Genomic DNA, 17048 nt, shown 5'->3' with positions numbered 1-17048 from the left:
CTCACTAGGAAAGCTCGGCGGTCACACCCCAGGTCAGAATCTCTCTCTTGTATTTTCACAGACAAATTTCTGTCTTTTTTTCTTACCCCACCTAAAAATTACAGAAGGTATTAATTCACACATTAGGCTTTCTGATCTCTGGTGTGCACTATGGAGGTGCAAAGTATCACTATAGCAGCATAATTTATCAGCATTAAAATCTTTGACATCTCATTCTCCCAAGGAATCTGGCAATGAAAACAGAAAATGGCTCCGTGTGATCTCCTTCTGGTGGCAACAAATGTAAAAACAATGGGAAACAGAAGGGAAGTAATGTCTTGCTGCAATCCTAAATTCTAATTTCCAGATCCTGCACGAATCATGGAACAGTTGTGGAAATGTGAAATGTACAATTGAGGAAGAAAAATGTCACCATTGGTTACAGAAGGCATTTGGGTTTTTCCTTATCAGTGCCCTGTCCAGAGTTCAAAGCTATTTCTGGACTGAAGAAGGGGCTTGATAAAATGAGAACATATTTGTAGGTGGGCTGGCAGTGGTTAAGGAACTCCAAACTCTCATTCCTGGGCCAGAACCTTCTCATCAGAGGAGTTTAGGGTGGTATCAGGTGTTTGGCCAGTCGTGCATTTTAGATTTTCCCTTCACAGCAAATATTGGCTAGTGTCCACAGAGGCAGCCAGGGCCTGATCCAGTCAGAGAACAAGAGCATGGGGAGTTGATAAGGATGAGTGTAGGGCTGATAGGGTGAGTGTGGGGCTGATAACACACTGATAGGGTGAGTAGGAGACTGGCTGAGGTCTGAGTACCAAGGGAAATATCTCAATAACGCTCTAGATAATGCAAATCCTCAAATTTGCTTTTCACAGCCATGTTTCTCTATACTATAAAATTCTCTAAAGGTATTTCTCAGGGACAGAACCCTTTTGAAAAGGCCTTTGTTATCTCACAGTTGGCTTTGTGCAGTATGACAGAGAGTACAATGTGATGGCCTGTGTTTTATACCTCCTGCTATTTCAGTCATGCAAATAACTCCAGGAGAAATATTCAGTCCACACAAATGCATGTTACATACCTCGTTTGTAAGTAAAGTGGCACTTAATAAATGTGAAACACCTTTGGTTATCTAGATGTTTGAAATTCTTGGTGCACTTACGAACAGGAAAGTCACTTCCATAACAAGAGCCACGCAGAGTGCCCAGGGAGATTTTGCAGCTTGAGAAAGACATAATGTGAGCCATGAATATCCGAGGTGGGGAAGGAGTGTTTAAATGGCATGAACAAATGACAGGCTCCATAGAAGTTAGACTGTGATTATCTCCCTGCAAGACATATTAAAGGTATTCATTTATAAAAGTGAGCTGCCAAGGATCCATTCCTGTATGGTGAGTGGAGAAACTCCTGAGGCTCCTGCCTGGAGCAGAGGGTGCACTGTGGGCATGGCTGGGATGCTGCTCTGGTACTGTCACCTTCCTTCCTCACATGTCAGACCTGTGCTTGATCTGTTGGTTTTCTCACACACATCAGGATCTGTGCTGGATCTGTGGGTATTCCTCATACACATCAGGATCTGTGCTTAATCCGTGGGTATTCTCACACGTCAGGATCTGTGCTGGATCTGTGGGTATTCCTCATACACATCAGGATCTGTGCTTAATCCGTGGGTATTCTCACACATCAGGATCTGTGCTTAATCCGTGGGTATTCTGACACGTCAGGATCTGTGCTGGATCTGTGGGTATTCCTCATACACATCAGGATCTGTGCTGGATCTGTGGGTATTCCTCATACACATCAGGATCTGTGCTTAATCCGTGGGTATTCTCACACGTCAGGATCTGTGCTTGATCCCCTTTCCTGGGACTGGGGAAGGGAAGCAGCGTGTGCAGAACCTCAGGTTCTGGGGGTTTGCTGAGTTGTTTATGTGGAGCTGATCTGTTTCTGTGGTGTGATGGTCCATAGAAGGAACACAACTTCAGGCTGCACCCCAAAATCCTGGTTTCTCTTTAAAATGACCCCCCTTCCCCACTTTCTCTGGCCGAAGTGCCTGACCCTCTCACACCGTTCTCACACGCTGTAGGTGCCGGCCACTACAGTAGTGTTATACTTTTATTGCCTTATTTAGCGGAGAGATTAAATGTAATGTTCAGATTATGTAGAACATTAACTCCTAACAATAAGCAAATAACACATTAGAAGCTTTGCTGTTAAAACGTTTGGTGCTGGCTCTGCTGTGGCGCTCTCCGGGAGCCGGGACTTGTGCTCGTTTGGGAGGAGGCTCGGCTGAGGAGAGGGAACGAGCCGGGATCTGACTCTTGCCTAAGGTGGTGCCTGCACCCCGAGCCCACGGGCGGTGTTAGGACGAGCTTTATGGAGCTCCATCCATGTAAGCGGGACAAGCTGAGCCGGGCTCTGCCGGCCATGGCTGCGACCCCGGGGGGTTCCGAGCAGGTAACGGAGCTGTGCCTGTGTGCCCGGCTCGGCTTGGCTCAGCTCAGCTCAGCTCGGCTCAGCTCAGCTCGGCTCGGCTCGGCTCGGCTCAGTTCGGCTCGGCTTGGCTCAGCTCAGCTCAGCTCGGCTCAGCTCAGCTCGGCTCGGCTCGGCTCAGTTCGGCTCGGCTCGGCTCAGCTCAGCTCAGCTCAGCTCAGCTCGGCTCAGCTCAGCTCAGCTCAGCTCGGCTCGGCTCGGCTCAGCTCGGCTCGGCGTGGGTGGTGCTGGGCTGGGGCGGCCGGACCCGCGGCCAGCCCCTGCTCCCGTCAGGAGCTGCGATGTGCCAGTCCTGCCTTTCAGACGGGATTTTTATGGGATCTGATGGTTGCCAGGGCAACCGAGGCTTCGGGGAGTCTGGCGCGGCGCAGCCCGGCCCGGCAGATGTTGGCTGACGCCGGGCGCTGCCCAGGACGCCGTGCCCGCCTGCACGGGCGGCTCCGCTCCCGCTCCCCTCCGCCGCCTCGCTCACTGCTCCTGTCTCACCCCGCAGGGCTTCCTCAGCCGCCGGCTTAAAGGCTCCATCAAAAGGACAAAGAGCCAACCGAAGCTCGACAGGAACAGCAGCTTCCGGCACATTTTACCTGGCTTCAGGAGTGTGGACCATGAAAGGTAAGGGGACGCTTCGCGGAGGGTGTGGGAGAGACAAGGAGGATATTGATTTTTCCAGCTCTTGTTAAGATCTTGCTTATCTTATTCAAAGCAATGGCTGCATCTCTGATAGAAGTAGACTTGGTTAATTGCAAGAGGGGTAGTTTTAATTTGTTGCTGAGGATACGGTGCAAGCCCTCCCTTTTCAGGTGAAAATCCAGGTGCAGAGAAGCCTGACTGCTCTGCTTTCTCTTCCCCAAAAAATCCTAAATTGATGCACCAGCGTATAAATAGCACAGGGATGCTGCAGCCAGAGCCGACTGATGCAGGTGAGGGAGGGAGGGGAGGGATGCTCCCGCACCGGGCTGCACCGATCACAGCTGGGTTACACACGGTGGGAACAATACCGTGGAACAATGACACCCATAATCTCCCCAAATGCCTCTCACACGCATCCGTGTCTGCCGTCATTGCACAGAGATGGAGACGGAGCCTCGGCGGCCGGAGCTGCTGCCTCTGCCTGAGCCATGGCAGGAGCTCGGTCCGGGAGGGATGCGTTGCAGGCAATGTGCAGATGGGTCTGATAAAGCGTTTCACGTGGGAGAGCCGGTGTTGGAGCAAATTGCGAGTAAAATAAAGGAGAAATGAGATCTCTAAGATTCTTCTAGTTAGAAAGTAGAGCAGCTCTTTAGTGGATTTGTGTGTATTTATGTCCGTGTAGATTTATGTTAGCGTGAGCATCAGACAGGCACCGTTCGAGCTAAATTCATGTGCAAATTCACATGCAGATCAAGGTCATGGCTGGGGAAGACAGATTCCTTTACCAACCACAAACCTGTGGTTTGCTTCCAAAAGGAAGATCTTACAACCTTACACAAACAATTTTGGGGAGTGACAGAAATATTGAAGGTCCAGGAAAAGTCTGTGTCTGACAATTCTGCCGGGCTGGACATACCCTGATGTAAGCAGTTCGGAGCAGAGGCAGTTTAATACACCAGCATGGTACTTGAGAACCCATTGAGTAAATGCTTCACTTTGAAAAGCAATGACAACTTATTTTGTTTTAGCTGTACTTATTCATTGGAGGGACCATGAGCTTTTGAAGCTCACTAACAACAATTTTCAATATGGATTTTTCCTTTCCTGACTTATTGCAGCCTCCTAAGCTTTTTCCTTCCCGATTCTGCAAGGGAAGTGATTGTGTTGTTAGTGCCGAGTCTAATTTCAGGGATTACTCTCTGGGCAGCCAGAGTTGATTTGATTCCTGTGCTGCAGTTTTCCCAAACGCTCGAAGTAGGGCACTGTGTTCCAGAGGGAGGCGAGCGGAGCGGGGTGGCCGGGAGCCTCTGCTGCTGCTGCTGCTGTGCTCAAAGAACAGGCAGATTAGGCAAGCTTCCCCTTCTACCTGCATGGGTTTGGTTTTGTTCTGTGACTTGGGAACTAACTGTTCTGTGCAGCCCTGCAGCCAGATATTTTCCCAAATTAAGCCTTGTAATTTCCCTGCCCTCCCAGCACACGGGAGCTGGCTGGGCTTCCCGAGACCCAGATTGCTGCAACTCCTCCAGAGAGACTCGGGGAATCCTGGGGTGCATTTGCAGGGTAGAGCTTAAAGGGTGGCTTAGAGGAGAGGTGGCACCTGGCAGCCTTGAATAAGCAAGGATTTGCTTAAATGAGCATGAGAAACTGAAAATGAACGATACCTTTGTGATACCTGAGATTAGACCTTCTGTTAGACAGGCATCTCTGAAAAATGCACTTCCCCTGTGATACACAGACATCCCTGAGCTGCAGGACACTGAGGCTCAGAGGCTTTTGACAGCAGGCTCTCCATCCCTCCTGCCATCACAGTGTCAGATCTGTCAGGTGAGCAGGAGTCCTCTGCAGGAGAGCTTGGCCTTAGGGACTGCTGCTCTCAGAGAGGTGAAAGCAAAGCAGCAGCTGGGCCCCTCAGTCACACAGCGAGGCTTTGGTCACAGAGGATAATTCTGTCTTTCTGAACATTCCCATCCCACTGGATCTGCACAATGTGTATGAACGAGCTCAGGTCTTTCAGATCATTCTCGTGCATTTGCTGCTGTGTTTGTCCTGCTTGTAATCCAAGAACTGTTTCAGAGGTGTATTTGGTATTGGGATATTCACTTCTTAAATATTTGATTCTTGACTCCATCTTGTATTGCAGCTGATTGTTCAGGAACCACTCCTCTGCTGGTGGAAGTCACCATTAGAGCAGTGTTCTGTTCTGGAGCGTGGGCCAATTTTTGTGGGAATGCCACAGCAAAAATGAATAGTGCAGTAAATGCAGTCAAAACAATCCGGGTGGAAATATTGAGCTACAGTAGATGGTAAATGCTTCTGTTACTTGGTTTCTTTGTATCTAAATTGGGACTGTTCCTGCCTCTCATTCCTTTATTTTCCCCTTCCTTGCATGTCCTGTTTATCCTGCAGATGAATATATGAAATACATGAGCTGTGCACATGCCTGTTCAGACAGATAATGTCATGGATGTGGCTTGTGTGTGGGGCAAAGAATGTAAACAAATATATTTCACTAAATTACTGTGGGATTCACATGGATGGATTTGGCCAAATTTTGCCAGTCTTGTGCATACTGCTTTTTTCCTGTTACAGTAACAATAATATGATTATTGATAGTATAAGAAGCAAAATCAGAGCAAGTGTAACTCACCTTATGTATGAGAGGTGCATTAATGTGGTACAATCAGAGTATGTAAAAATAAGACCTAAAGGGGGATTGTGGAATGAGTGTTCCTTTCAATTTGCTGGCTGGTCATATTGCTTGTTAGAGCTAAAAAGGGTTCCAAGAAGTGGCTTTTTGCTAACAGTGTCTCCTGATTGATTACAGCAGCTCACCAAGTTTTTATCATGCAGCACTGAATGCTTGGCTTTGTCGTGGCCTCTGGAATCAGCCACAAATCAAACATTTGGCAGATGGATTTCTCCTAATTGGACCCACATTTCTCCTACAAAATTTGTGATGGAGAAAATTTCTGTGTTGGACATGGAGCACAGGGAGTAGAGCCAGAGAAAGGGAGAAGGTTGTTCTGCTGCAGTTGTTAATTATTGGTGGGGATGTATTGTTGGTGGTTTTCTTGTAGTGGCAAAGGTGATTTTACACCAGCACTGAGAGGGTTTCACTGTGTGGACAAATGCCTTCAGATTGTATTGATTTGGTGAAAAATGGGTACTCTGTGTTCTGATGGAATTCCTGAACTGATCATTGCTGGAGACACCTTTCCTCAGTGCACCTAGAATCCATTTAATGCTACAGAATTCTGGATTATCAACATTTGTGATTATTTTGCAAGGTTTTTGTTTTTATTTTTTTTTTTTTATAATTCCAGGAGATAACATTCTATTTAAGCTTTTATTGGCACTACAAAAGCCTGAGCATATGGTTGATTGTTAAATGAGCCTCAGCCTTGGAAGGGGTACAGCCCTACATTAATAACAGCAGCAACTTGCACTGCTGAGACTTCCTCTTTAAACTCCTTTTTGTCTTTAGCCCATCCAAAATTCTTGCTTCTAACCCCCAGAGGGAAGAGGAATTGTACAAGTCATGTGCTGCAGCACATTTAATTCCTACTATAGTGCCCATGCTGTCTGTTGTAGGAGCTTTCCATGTGTACAAATCTTATTTTGGTGCACCAGGAACTGATGAACATTTGTGCTCCTGCAGCAAACTTAGTTTGGGAGTTCTCAGAGATTTAATTTGTTTATTCCCAACAGACCTGATGCACCAAATATTTTCAGGCATGATGAAATTGGTTACATTTGAGGAGAATCTGGTGAGTGCTGCATGGTGAAGGATGAAGAAGTTGCTCTGTTTCCTCAGGAATTGGAAAGAGGAATGATTCATCCTGCAGGACACTGGCAGACCCCAGAACCACAGAGGGCTTCCAGATCTGTGTGAACAAGTGCTGAGAGCTGCTTCCTCCTCTGGCTCCTGCCTGAAAGGAATGATCCAGGGAAGGTGGCTGAGTAGGAAACCCTTCATCCAGGGGACCCTGGAAAGGTGGCAGTGACACTGCACTGCAGCCAGCCAGGCTCTGGCTGTGATTGCAATGAAGATATTGAGCAAACACTGTGCAGTCTGTGTAGGGGAACCATCCAGCCCCAGCAGTGGCTGAAATGCAGAATCAAACATCTTGCACTGCCAGGAGCATCCAGCAGTCCCTCATGTGACACTCCATGTCATTCATGCTGGGGTGGTGCCTGTCCCCACTGCCCCCCACATCAGGAAAATCAAGATTCAAGGAGAGTCTCAGAATTCAGACCAGCCTCATGCAGTACCTGCATTTATGCCAAGGCTGCTTTGTCCTGGGTTAAGCAAATCAGCCTTTTAATGGGGTTCCTTTGCAAAATATTTCTTGAACCAGAAAGTTAATTACTGATTTCTAATTAGTGGCTGTGCTAAAAGGCTGAGGTAAAATCAGAGAGAGCTGCTTTGAAGGAGAGATGCAGGAAGAAATTACAATTTCTCTCTGTAAACTGTGATGTTCCTCATCTTCTTCTCTTGGTATCAGGAAGTTTAGATATTTTAAAGAGGAGAATGTTGTTAATGGAAAGAGGGCATTTTGGAAGGACTTTTCTGGAAGGCATTGAAAGAATCATAATTTAATAACTCCAAGAGGAACAGAGATAGATTGAAAGCAATGTGGAGCCTTTCAGCTTCTCCCAAGGCAGCAGCAAGGTCCCAACTATTCCTTCTGTTAATTTGACTTTTGCAGGTACCTGTCAACCTGTATCAGAAGCTGCCAGAGGTAAATGCATTCCCCATTCTAAAAGGACACAGAAACACTTTCCTTTATCCTACACATCCAAACCACTTTCTAATTAAATAGGGGGTCATGCCTAAAAGCTTTCAGTAAAGGCTGTATTAGCTCCTGGTAATTCTTCAAGCCATAACAAACATCAGGGGAGGGGCTAAGAGGCTGGAATGATGTTCACAGAATCCTAGAATCATGGCAGAATTTTCCCATCTTTCCCCAGCTGTGCACTGGCTGGTTGCTGACAGCCCTGTGCCCACGGGTGCAGCCAGTGCGTTCACTCGGCTCGGAGTCACAGAGCAGAATTAGAAAATCCTTCCTGCTCCGGCATATGCAGCACTGCTGGGATAATTGGCTTCATGCATCTTACAATTAGCTTGCAAAAATATGTTTTGCATCCCTGACCTTTTCTCTATACGCAAGGCCATTGTTTCCCTGTCCTGCTTAATTACAAAATAGAGCGTTGTGTGAGGAGCGAGACGACATCGTTGGATCGTCGGCTCTAATTTGACGAGACGTCGTAATGGGGAGTTTTCATACCCAGGGCACTGAATTAGTGTAGCGTGAAGCCACATTTCTGCAAACCTCCTAAATAAGGAGAAGTTAATTTTCTGCTCTATCTTTCTGACGTTTGCAATCAGAGCAATCCAGCTGCAGACGGTCAGTGCGTGAGCGATGGCGAGGCAGCGTTGGCATCAGGCTGATTGGTGGGTGCAGGGGTTCCCTTTCACTTGCTGCTCTCCCAGCCTGAGTGCACATTCCTGACTGCTGTGGCCACTGCCTGCAGCTGGGATGTGGTGGTGCAGCAGTGCACAGCTCAGGGGGGCCAGCAGGGAGCTCTGCTCGTGTGACAGTTCCTCTGCGCTTGGCCCGTGGTGTCGTGGTACTCCCCAGGTCAAAGACACTTCCTGCTACTCCATTGCATCAACATTTTGTTTCCAAACACACCATTTATTCTGACTTTACCCTGGTGAGGTTTTCATGTGCATGAATTTCAGTGCAATTACATTAGCATTACTCTTCATGTCAATAACCTCAAAGGAAAAAAAGAGAAAGAAAATGCCATCGCTGCAGCTTTTCTACCAGAGAATGCTTTCTGTTCCTTCTAGACTCTTCTCTGCTTTTCTAATTACCATCAGTTTACAATAGATACTGAGATGCTTCTATCCCAGGCTTACACATCCTCCTGCTGTGGGCAGGGACACCTCCCACAGCACTGAGCAACCTGGGCTGTGGAAGGGGGTGGAATGAGATGATCCCAACCAGTCTGGGATTGTGGGATTCTGCATGCAGTGGAAACTGCTCCTGATGGAACCATCACTGTACACTGGGAGGAGCAGCTCTGCTCTGCCCAGCCCCCTGCCTCCATCACACGGGGCAGCAAGGGATTCAATGGAAAATGAGTATTTAAGGGGTGATTTTCTGTTTGGTGGAACCAGCTTCTGTAGGAAGGTGGCAGAGCAGGCTGTTTGTGGCATGTGCAGCTGTTTTTATGGGATGTAGCTGCACTCTCAGTTTCTGCCCCTCGTGCTGTGTGGGCTGGGGGAGGGATGCCCAGTTTGCATTTCCAATTTCCATCTCCCATGGAATTTCCCATCTCCTAGGAGAGATCCATTGCATGTTGGCTCACACTTTGCTGTCCTCTACTCTGTCATTTCTAGTGGCAATTAGTTTTAGCAATAAATGGTTTTCTCTCAAGAAAGGAAGGAACATTTTTTAAAAAACTTCTCAAGCCAAACTTCCACTCTGTTCTTTATTGAAACCTTGCAAAACCTCAATTGGAAAATCTGTGTGAGGGATAAAGAGTTGCAAGTGAGTGTGGAAGTGAGGTGGGGAAGTGTTCCAAGCCTTTGTTCATGTGTTCCTTGTTATCCCAGCTCTTATTGCAGTGCTCAGGCCCTGAAATCCACTGATTGTAGCTGGAGGCAGCAGCTGGAGCTGGTGCTCACTGTCTTGTACAGAGCATCGCCTGGAATGATGTTCAGGACTTGTGAATACCAAATAGCTCTGTCAAGTTCATCCATCAGCTCAAAGGGAAGGAAAAAACAGATTGAGGAAAAAATATGCTTCCTCCTTACTGTATTTTTTAATAAAACCTTAGGATATAGAACCTCTGAAAATGGTCATTAGTGAGATTTCAAATAGTTTGTTCACCTGTGGATATCTTATGATTGTGATATTGTGATGCTTATCTGGCTGGCAGTGTTTACAATTCAAATCTTCAGTACAACTGCAGAGTGTCTCACTTAGGTTCCCTTCCACACAGTTCAGCTCTGGTGTGATGAAAAAAAAAAGCAAAAAAAAAAAATTTAATTGAATTAAACCAATGCATTTTAGTTGGAATTAAAATGTAATTTGTTTAAAAATACTGAAGTGATTTGAATTAAAGCCAGAAATATGAATTTAGCTTTAATCCACGTGTGTTATATAAGTAATTATAAGAGAAAGGGCTGTGGCGTGCCTTGTGTGTGACTGATAATGTGAGGAGGGTGGCATTCCCTCCTTACAAAGCATGGAAATGCAGAAACAATTAGAAAGCCAGAGCTGTTCTATCAGGCTGTGCCCTTTGCTCTGGGATTAACTGGTCCTGTACCCTGCCCCTCCCAGTCCAGGGGGGATTTCCCACATCCCCATCCCAGCCCCAGCTCTGCTCCATAGGAATCCCTGTGCAGAGCAGGACTGTGACAGATCCCAAAAGATTTACATAACTCAGCTCTGTGTACATTGAATTATTAATACTTTGCTGTCCTGGCGGTGTGGGGAGATTTGTTCCATGTGTTTGTTGCTATATAGTAGCACTTTAGATGATGGAAATCCACAGAGAGAGAGAGAGAGGGGTGACATTATAATTTAACATTTCTATGTTAAATTCTTTTGTTGAGAGCAGAGTTTTTACCAATGCCTGGCTCTGAGGATTGGAATGAAGGGGCTGCTGCTGCTCATCTTGGAGTCTGGTGTTTGTCCTCTGCCTGAGCATCATCCCCCTGGGCACCCAGCAAGGCCAAGTGCCACCAGCATGTGAACAGTTCAGTCCCTGCCATGTCCCTGATTCCCCTATGGCAGCTCCTGCCTTTCCCAGTGCCCCAGGGAAGGTGCAGTGGGGTGAGCCCAGGGTTTGTCACACAAGGTGTGATTAGTGAGTGACACAGGGACAGTGCAGGGCACCCCCAGGCTCCGTCCCTGAGCGGGATAATTGCATCCGCAGAGGCTCTGCAGGAACCTCTCCAGCTCCCCCAAATTAATTATTCACTGATTATCACTCAGACTTTATGGACTAGGGAGCAGCCTTGGCAGGGGGTGGATGGAAGATGGAGTAATTTGGATTGCAATTAGTATTTCATTTCTTCCCTCTCCCTGTTTGCTTAAACTGGAGATTGCGTGTTAGCACCAAGCAAGGATTTACATCCCAGCAGTGGAAGTTCCCTGTGCACCAGAAACCAGCAAATCCACTGCAGTCCTTAAGCTTCCCCAAGGGATCAAACACTCACTTTGAGAAGTTGAAATATCAGGGAAACATGTTCTGCTTGGAAAATGGTGTGAGAGAGCAGCAGTGCCTGGACTTCACCAGCCATATCCTCCACTCACAGTAACAGCATTTGGATGTTGTGTCTCTGTCCTGAGGGAATGGCATCCTGGCTCTGCCAGGGAAGATTTAGGCTGGATTTCAGGAAAAAGTTCTTTCCCCCAGAGGGTGGTGGGGCACTGAACAGGCTCCCCCAGGGAATGTCCCAGCCCCGAGGCTGCCAGAGCTCCAGGAGAGTTTGGACAATGCTCTCACACACAGGGGGTTTTTGGGGTGCCTGTGCAGGGTCAGGGTTGGATTGGATGGTCCTTGTGGGTCCCTTCCAGCTCAGGATATTCTGTGACTCTGTGAGCCCTTATCTCTCATCTCCCCTTGCCACTCCTGGAGTGTGCTCCTTGCCAGGAATCTCCTCTGGGAGAAGGAAATCCCATCAGGGTGAGCAGCCCCAGTGTCACCCCCAGCCCACCAGGGCTGCCCCACTCCTGACAGTGTCATTGGAAATTTGGTCCTAACACTCACCAGGAGTTGGGAACTCTGCTCCACCAGGGAGACTGTGTCTAATTCTGAAACCTCAAGGGTTTTTTTGATTATACCAGTAACCACAGTCTGGGTCACACTTTGCAATAATTATCATGATGTCTGAGAGGTTGTTAGAACATCCCTGGAGGAAAAGGCCTGGTTGCATCAGAGGAGAATTTAGAGGTATATGCTGGCAAACCTTCAGCACTAGAGATTTATTTAAGTTAGTTCTTTTAATTGCTTTCCAGCATCCCAATTCTGTTGTAAGCTCTCTGAGCCATCTAGGGAAGTGAGTGTAGCTCACATTAATCTCCTCAATCCCTCTTCCTCTAACTAGTTACTCCCAGCTTCATTTGCACGGGCATTTGAGCCCTACAGAGCAGGCAATAATTTTGATTCTGTTTAAACATGTTCTAACAGAAGATATAAGATAGGAAAAATCATCAGCTGACTGCAGCACAGGATTCTTTTCTAACTCTCATCTCTTAAGCGTGGCTTATGTCTCTGTATAACCCTGCAGCCTCCCAAGTCTGTTGGCAGCTCTGTTATGTATTCATAGAGCAATTCCAGTCCTTGAGTGAAGCCTGCAAGAAAAGGGCAAAGAATTATTTGTCTTTTTTTTTCATTATCATGGCCCTCTTGTACCTGCTCTGACACACACTTGAGAGAAGTTTGCCTTGATGCCTTTATATCTGAAGCTCTCTCTCTGTACAGGGTGTCTCACCCTCGTTAGATAAAGTCACTCATGTTGAGGCTCTCCCTCACTTTATTAATCACAGTCCAACCTCTCACACACCAGCAGAGCCTCCACACACCTCAGCTACAGGAGCAGAGGGACTCCAGCACAGCCAAGGGGTGGCCAAGGAGCCAGGACCAGCTCCCTGCTCTTCCCTGACTTGGGACCTTTGTTCTCTTCTCTGATCAGTAAAAAAGTTTCATCATCCTATAACAACTGTGCTGTTTGAGTGGTGTGAAGTTTTTGGTCTCAATTACATCTTGTGTCAATGAGTTCTACAGACACTGTCTGATACATAATTTATAGCACTGACAGTTTTTAATTTATTGAAGTTCCTTATCTTTAATCTTCATTTTCTATTCCTTGGACATTTTAGGGAAGACAGTAAATAGAAACAGGCAATTCATTCCTGACTTTACCATGCATTATTTGCTGATAATGTCCTGTTGTGTCTCCTTGTCTTTTCCAGCTCCAGACACTCCTGTTAAATTGTTTTCCATGGTTTTATCACTTTGAGCCATTCCCTACTCAGTATGCTTGCTCATGTACAGTATTATGTTGTTGGAAGAAACATCTTTTCTACACCTGTTTTCCTTGAAAGCAGTGGCAGGTCTGTTCTGGGTGTCTGAGCAGCAGGGACAGAGGCTCCAGGGCTCCCAAACCCTCACCCAGCCCCACCATGGCCTGCTGCCTTTCCTCCAGCATCCCTTTCCATCCCTGAGACTCCTCATCCCTTCTCATGTCAGAGGAACACATTCCTTTGTTCAAATGAAGGGATCTGGAGTCAGCATTGCACAGAGGAATGAGATATAAAATAACAGAGCCAATAATGATGGGAATCCCCCCATGGAGTGGGAGTGCAGCCTCTGGAACAGCAGCTGCAGCAAATCCACCCAGGTTATCTGTGGCCACTTTGTGCTAGGAAGGCTTAGGTGTAATGAGAGTTGCTGCATCCTGGGAACATCAGCAATGAATAGTGACATTTTCCAATAACAACTTCCAGAAATGGGGAAAAAAAACATCCTGTGTGTGAGTGTGGCCCTGAAGGACAGCTCCGGGATCTCCTCTCCCTGCCTCACAGCTGGACTCAGGTCACCAAGTTGCTTTCAGGCAACCAAAAGTGACTTAATTGCTTCAGTCCTGTCTGAAAGCTCATCAATAATTTCCTGGGCTGGCTGTCCTGGCATTGGCATTTTGAAACTCACGTTAGATTTGATTATTTTTTAAAATTAACATGCAAAGCATGACTTGACCTAAATAATTCCACCAGTCCGATGGTGAGTCTGAAGGTTTTGGAAATATCAAGTTCCCTTAAACATTTAAGAGAGGGGTTTTTACAAGGGTGTGTGGTGATAGAACAAGGGGAATGGCTTCAAATTGACAGAGCACAGGGTTAGATGGATTTTGGGAGGGAATCCTTCCCTTTGAGGGTGGGGAGGCCCTGGCACAGGCTGCCCCTGAACCCCTGAAGTGCCCAAGGCAAGGCTGGATGGGGCTTGGAGCTCCTTGGGGCAGTGGAAGGTGTCCCTGCCCATGGCAGGGGTGGCACTGGATGATCTTTGAGATCCTTCCCAACCCACAGCAGTCTGGGATTCTGTGCTAATTGCACAGCCCTGATTTCTCCCAGCCCATTGCCCTCCCTGGCTCCAAAGGAGCCTGTGGCATGGAGGGTGCTGCAGTCAGTGCCAGGCTGGAGCAGAGATCCCAGAGCAGGCTGTGCTGCTCACCTGCATCTTGGCACTTTGATTTCCTGCTGTGAGATGTACTGAAACCACCACCCCTGTCACTGATAAGCTGAGAAAGCATCACTCAGCCTTGAGTGGTTTTGTGGACACTTCCCTTCCTCTGACACGTTTTGCTTTCTATAAATGTCAGTGCATAAAGAGCACAGGATTCAATTTGATTTGTGCTCCTGGTGTTTGGTACCTAAAGAACAACACTTGGGTGTCAGTACAATCCATTGGGGAACTGACTCCTAACTCTGCTCACCTCTGAAATTGAATTAACACAAAGAGATCTTCAAAACCCATTGGATGCCTCTGGAGATGGAATAGTTTGAAACAGTAATTACAGCTGCTCCTGGCATCTGACCATTACCTACAACTATTTGTGAATCTTCAAAATCAGACTCATTTTGTCTCACCTGAAAAATCTACTGAGAAGTCTTCGTTTTTTTGTTGAAGAATTACTTGGGTGAGTATTGACCTAATTGCAAAAAAGTCATGAAATGCAGCAGTCTGTGATGATGACTGAGGATGGGATGTTTTGTCCAGGGATTTTATGTGCCATTTCCATTAGGAAGTGCACTGGGAATGTTTTTCTCAGTGCAGTGTCTGTGTGTAGCTGTTTGTTGTGCTGCTCCTGAGGTCACAGATCTCCCATTTGCTGTGTCAGGGCATCCAATTTTATGGAAACCTCACGATCCAGTTTAAAGGTTCCACATCTCCCTGCCATGGCTGGCTTCATTTTGCAAAGTCCAGTGCTGGTAATTTTGGCCAGCAGTGGCTCCTTTTCCCAGAGCTCATCTTTGCACTGCCCTTTTCTGTGCTACAAGAGGTCACATTATTCCATGCCAATAAATTTGTGGAAAAAGTCTGGCTTTTTCATTTATAGCCATGAGCTGCTGCTGCTGAGCTGGAACAAGCTGGGAATGTCCTCAGTGCTAAACTGTGAGATTGCATAATTATGGCTTACACAACAGCACAGCCAGGCAAACAAACCAGGACTGCTATGTGGGATGGACTCAGAGCCTGTGTTGGATGTGTTCCCTGCAAAAGGAGTTCCTGCTCCTTAATTTAGCAACCATATATCTGATTTTCACTTTTCTGGGGAAGGTGGGTGGGTTTGCTCAGAGTTTGGGGAATTTTTGATCTCCCACTCTCCCTGTGCTCGGAAAGGTGGAGCCCACACTGTGCTTTCCATGATGCCTGTCTGCATAAGGGAGTGGTTTTCCACCACAACAATTGGCAATTACAGTTCTTATTTTAAATAACATGAAAACAAAGCTCCCACCCTGGACTCTGCAGATGGGCAGGGCTCTGAATCCTGCGGGAATAATTACTGAGACTAATTATAGAATTAGGGAAAGACAGTGGGGCCAGGTGGGCTGAGCTGAGCTGAGCTGAGCTGGGCTGAGCTGGGTCAGGCTGAGCTGGGCTGAGCTGGGTCAGGCTGAGCCTTCCAGCATGAACTCCAAAGCAGCAAATCTCACTAATTTCTCCACTGTGATTTCTGCTCTTTGCTTTCCCTCTGTTTCCCTCCCCTTTGCTGCCCTTGCACTTCCAGCACAGGGATGTGTAGCAGCATCATAGTAAGTGCTTGAATGGCTGGAAAATCCTTTCATGGCAAAGATGTGATTGTTACTTATTTATTTTATTTTTGGTTAATACGACTGGAATACAAATGGGGCTCTGGTGCCTAAGGGCCTTGCATTCTTCCAGTAATTCCTTATGACATATGTCAGGTTCTGTTTTATTCAGGTGGGTGGTGTGATATTAAACAAGAAAGCAAGCTTGCATTTCTCTGCAGCTGTATTTATACCCACACTCATGGCACAGAGCTGCTTATTAGGAGAATGTCATCTCCACACTGCCTGTACCTGAAACAGTCTGCAAATACCGTGTGGGCTTTAAGAGAAATCATCTGAAATCAATCAGATCTCCCAACACAGGAGTGTCCTTCCTGCCTTATCCTTTGTCCAGGCAAAGATGAGGCTGCCAGAGATGTTCCTCAAGCAATGCTGCAGCCAAAACAGTCATGTCTGAATGGAATATCGATTTTCTAATTGCTGTGCTGCTGTTAAATGAGTTGTTCTGGGGGAGCAGGGGGAAAGCAAACTCAGATGCACGGCTGGCTGGCTTTGCTTTGGCTCTGCTGAACACACCCAGGGTGTTAATGTGAGAAATTCAGCTAAGGGGGAAAGGTGGAATCCTTTTTTTGTGTGGCACAGACATGGAGAGGGCAAATGAGACTCAGTGGGACAGGCTTATTCTCTCACAAAGCACAAAACAGACTCGGGCTGCAGCCAGGGACAGAACAAACTGCAGAGCAGAGGCAGCTTATGCAACAGTCCCTGGGAGGGGCTGCTGCTCTCTCTCCATCAGCCCAGCTCTGCCCGAGCTCCTGGGCTGCCCCTCACACACACACACACAGAGGAGGGTTGGTGCTCCCTGGAGCTGTTTGCTGCCAGAGGGACAAGTCAGCCCTGTGCTCGTGGAATCTCCACCAAACATTCCCAGAAGAGACCACCTGGAGGAAAGGACATCCCTGGGGAAGTGGCATCCCTGGGAGAGAAGCAAACCTGGACCACTCTGGCTATTTTTTTAAAAGGCTCTGGTCAGGCAATTTGGAAAGTGAAATGCAGTCCCTGTAGTGAAATCTTTATCACAACGAATCTTCCTGAGACAATAGT

General features: G+C 47.1%; 1 protein-coding gene across 1 annotated transcript in view; it reads left to right on the top strand.

The window, feature by feature from the left end:
* DAB2IP (DAB2 interacting protein) overlaps window positions 1-17048 on the top strand; it is a 122806-nt gene that overhangs the window by 29641 nt on the left and 76117 nt on the right. Inside the window, 1 exon segment of the mRNA XM_079324492.1 lies at window positions 2975-3093. Coding sequence (XP_079180618.1) covers window positions 2975-3093 — 119 coding nt within the window.

This window comes from Erithacus rubecula (assembly GCF_903797595.1).
Source record: "Erithacus rubecula genome assembly, chromosome: 21".
Lineage (NCBI taxonomy): Eukaryota > Metazoa > Chordata > Aves > Passeriformes > Muscicapidae > Erithacus > Erithacus rubecula.
This window is presented reverse-complemented; position numbering and strand designations above follow the sequence as displayed.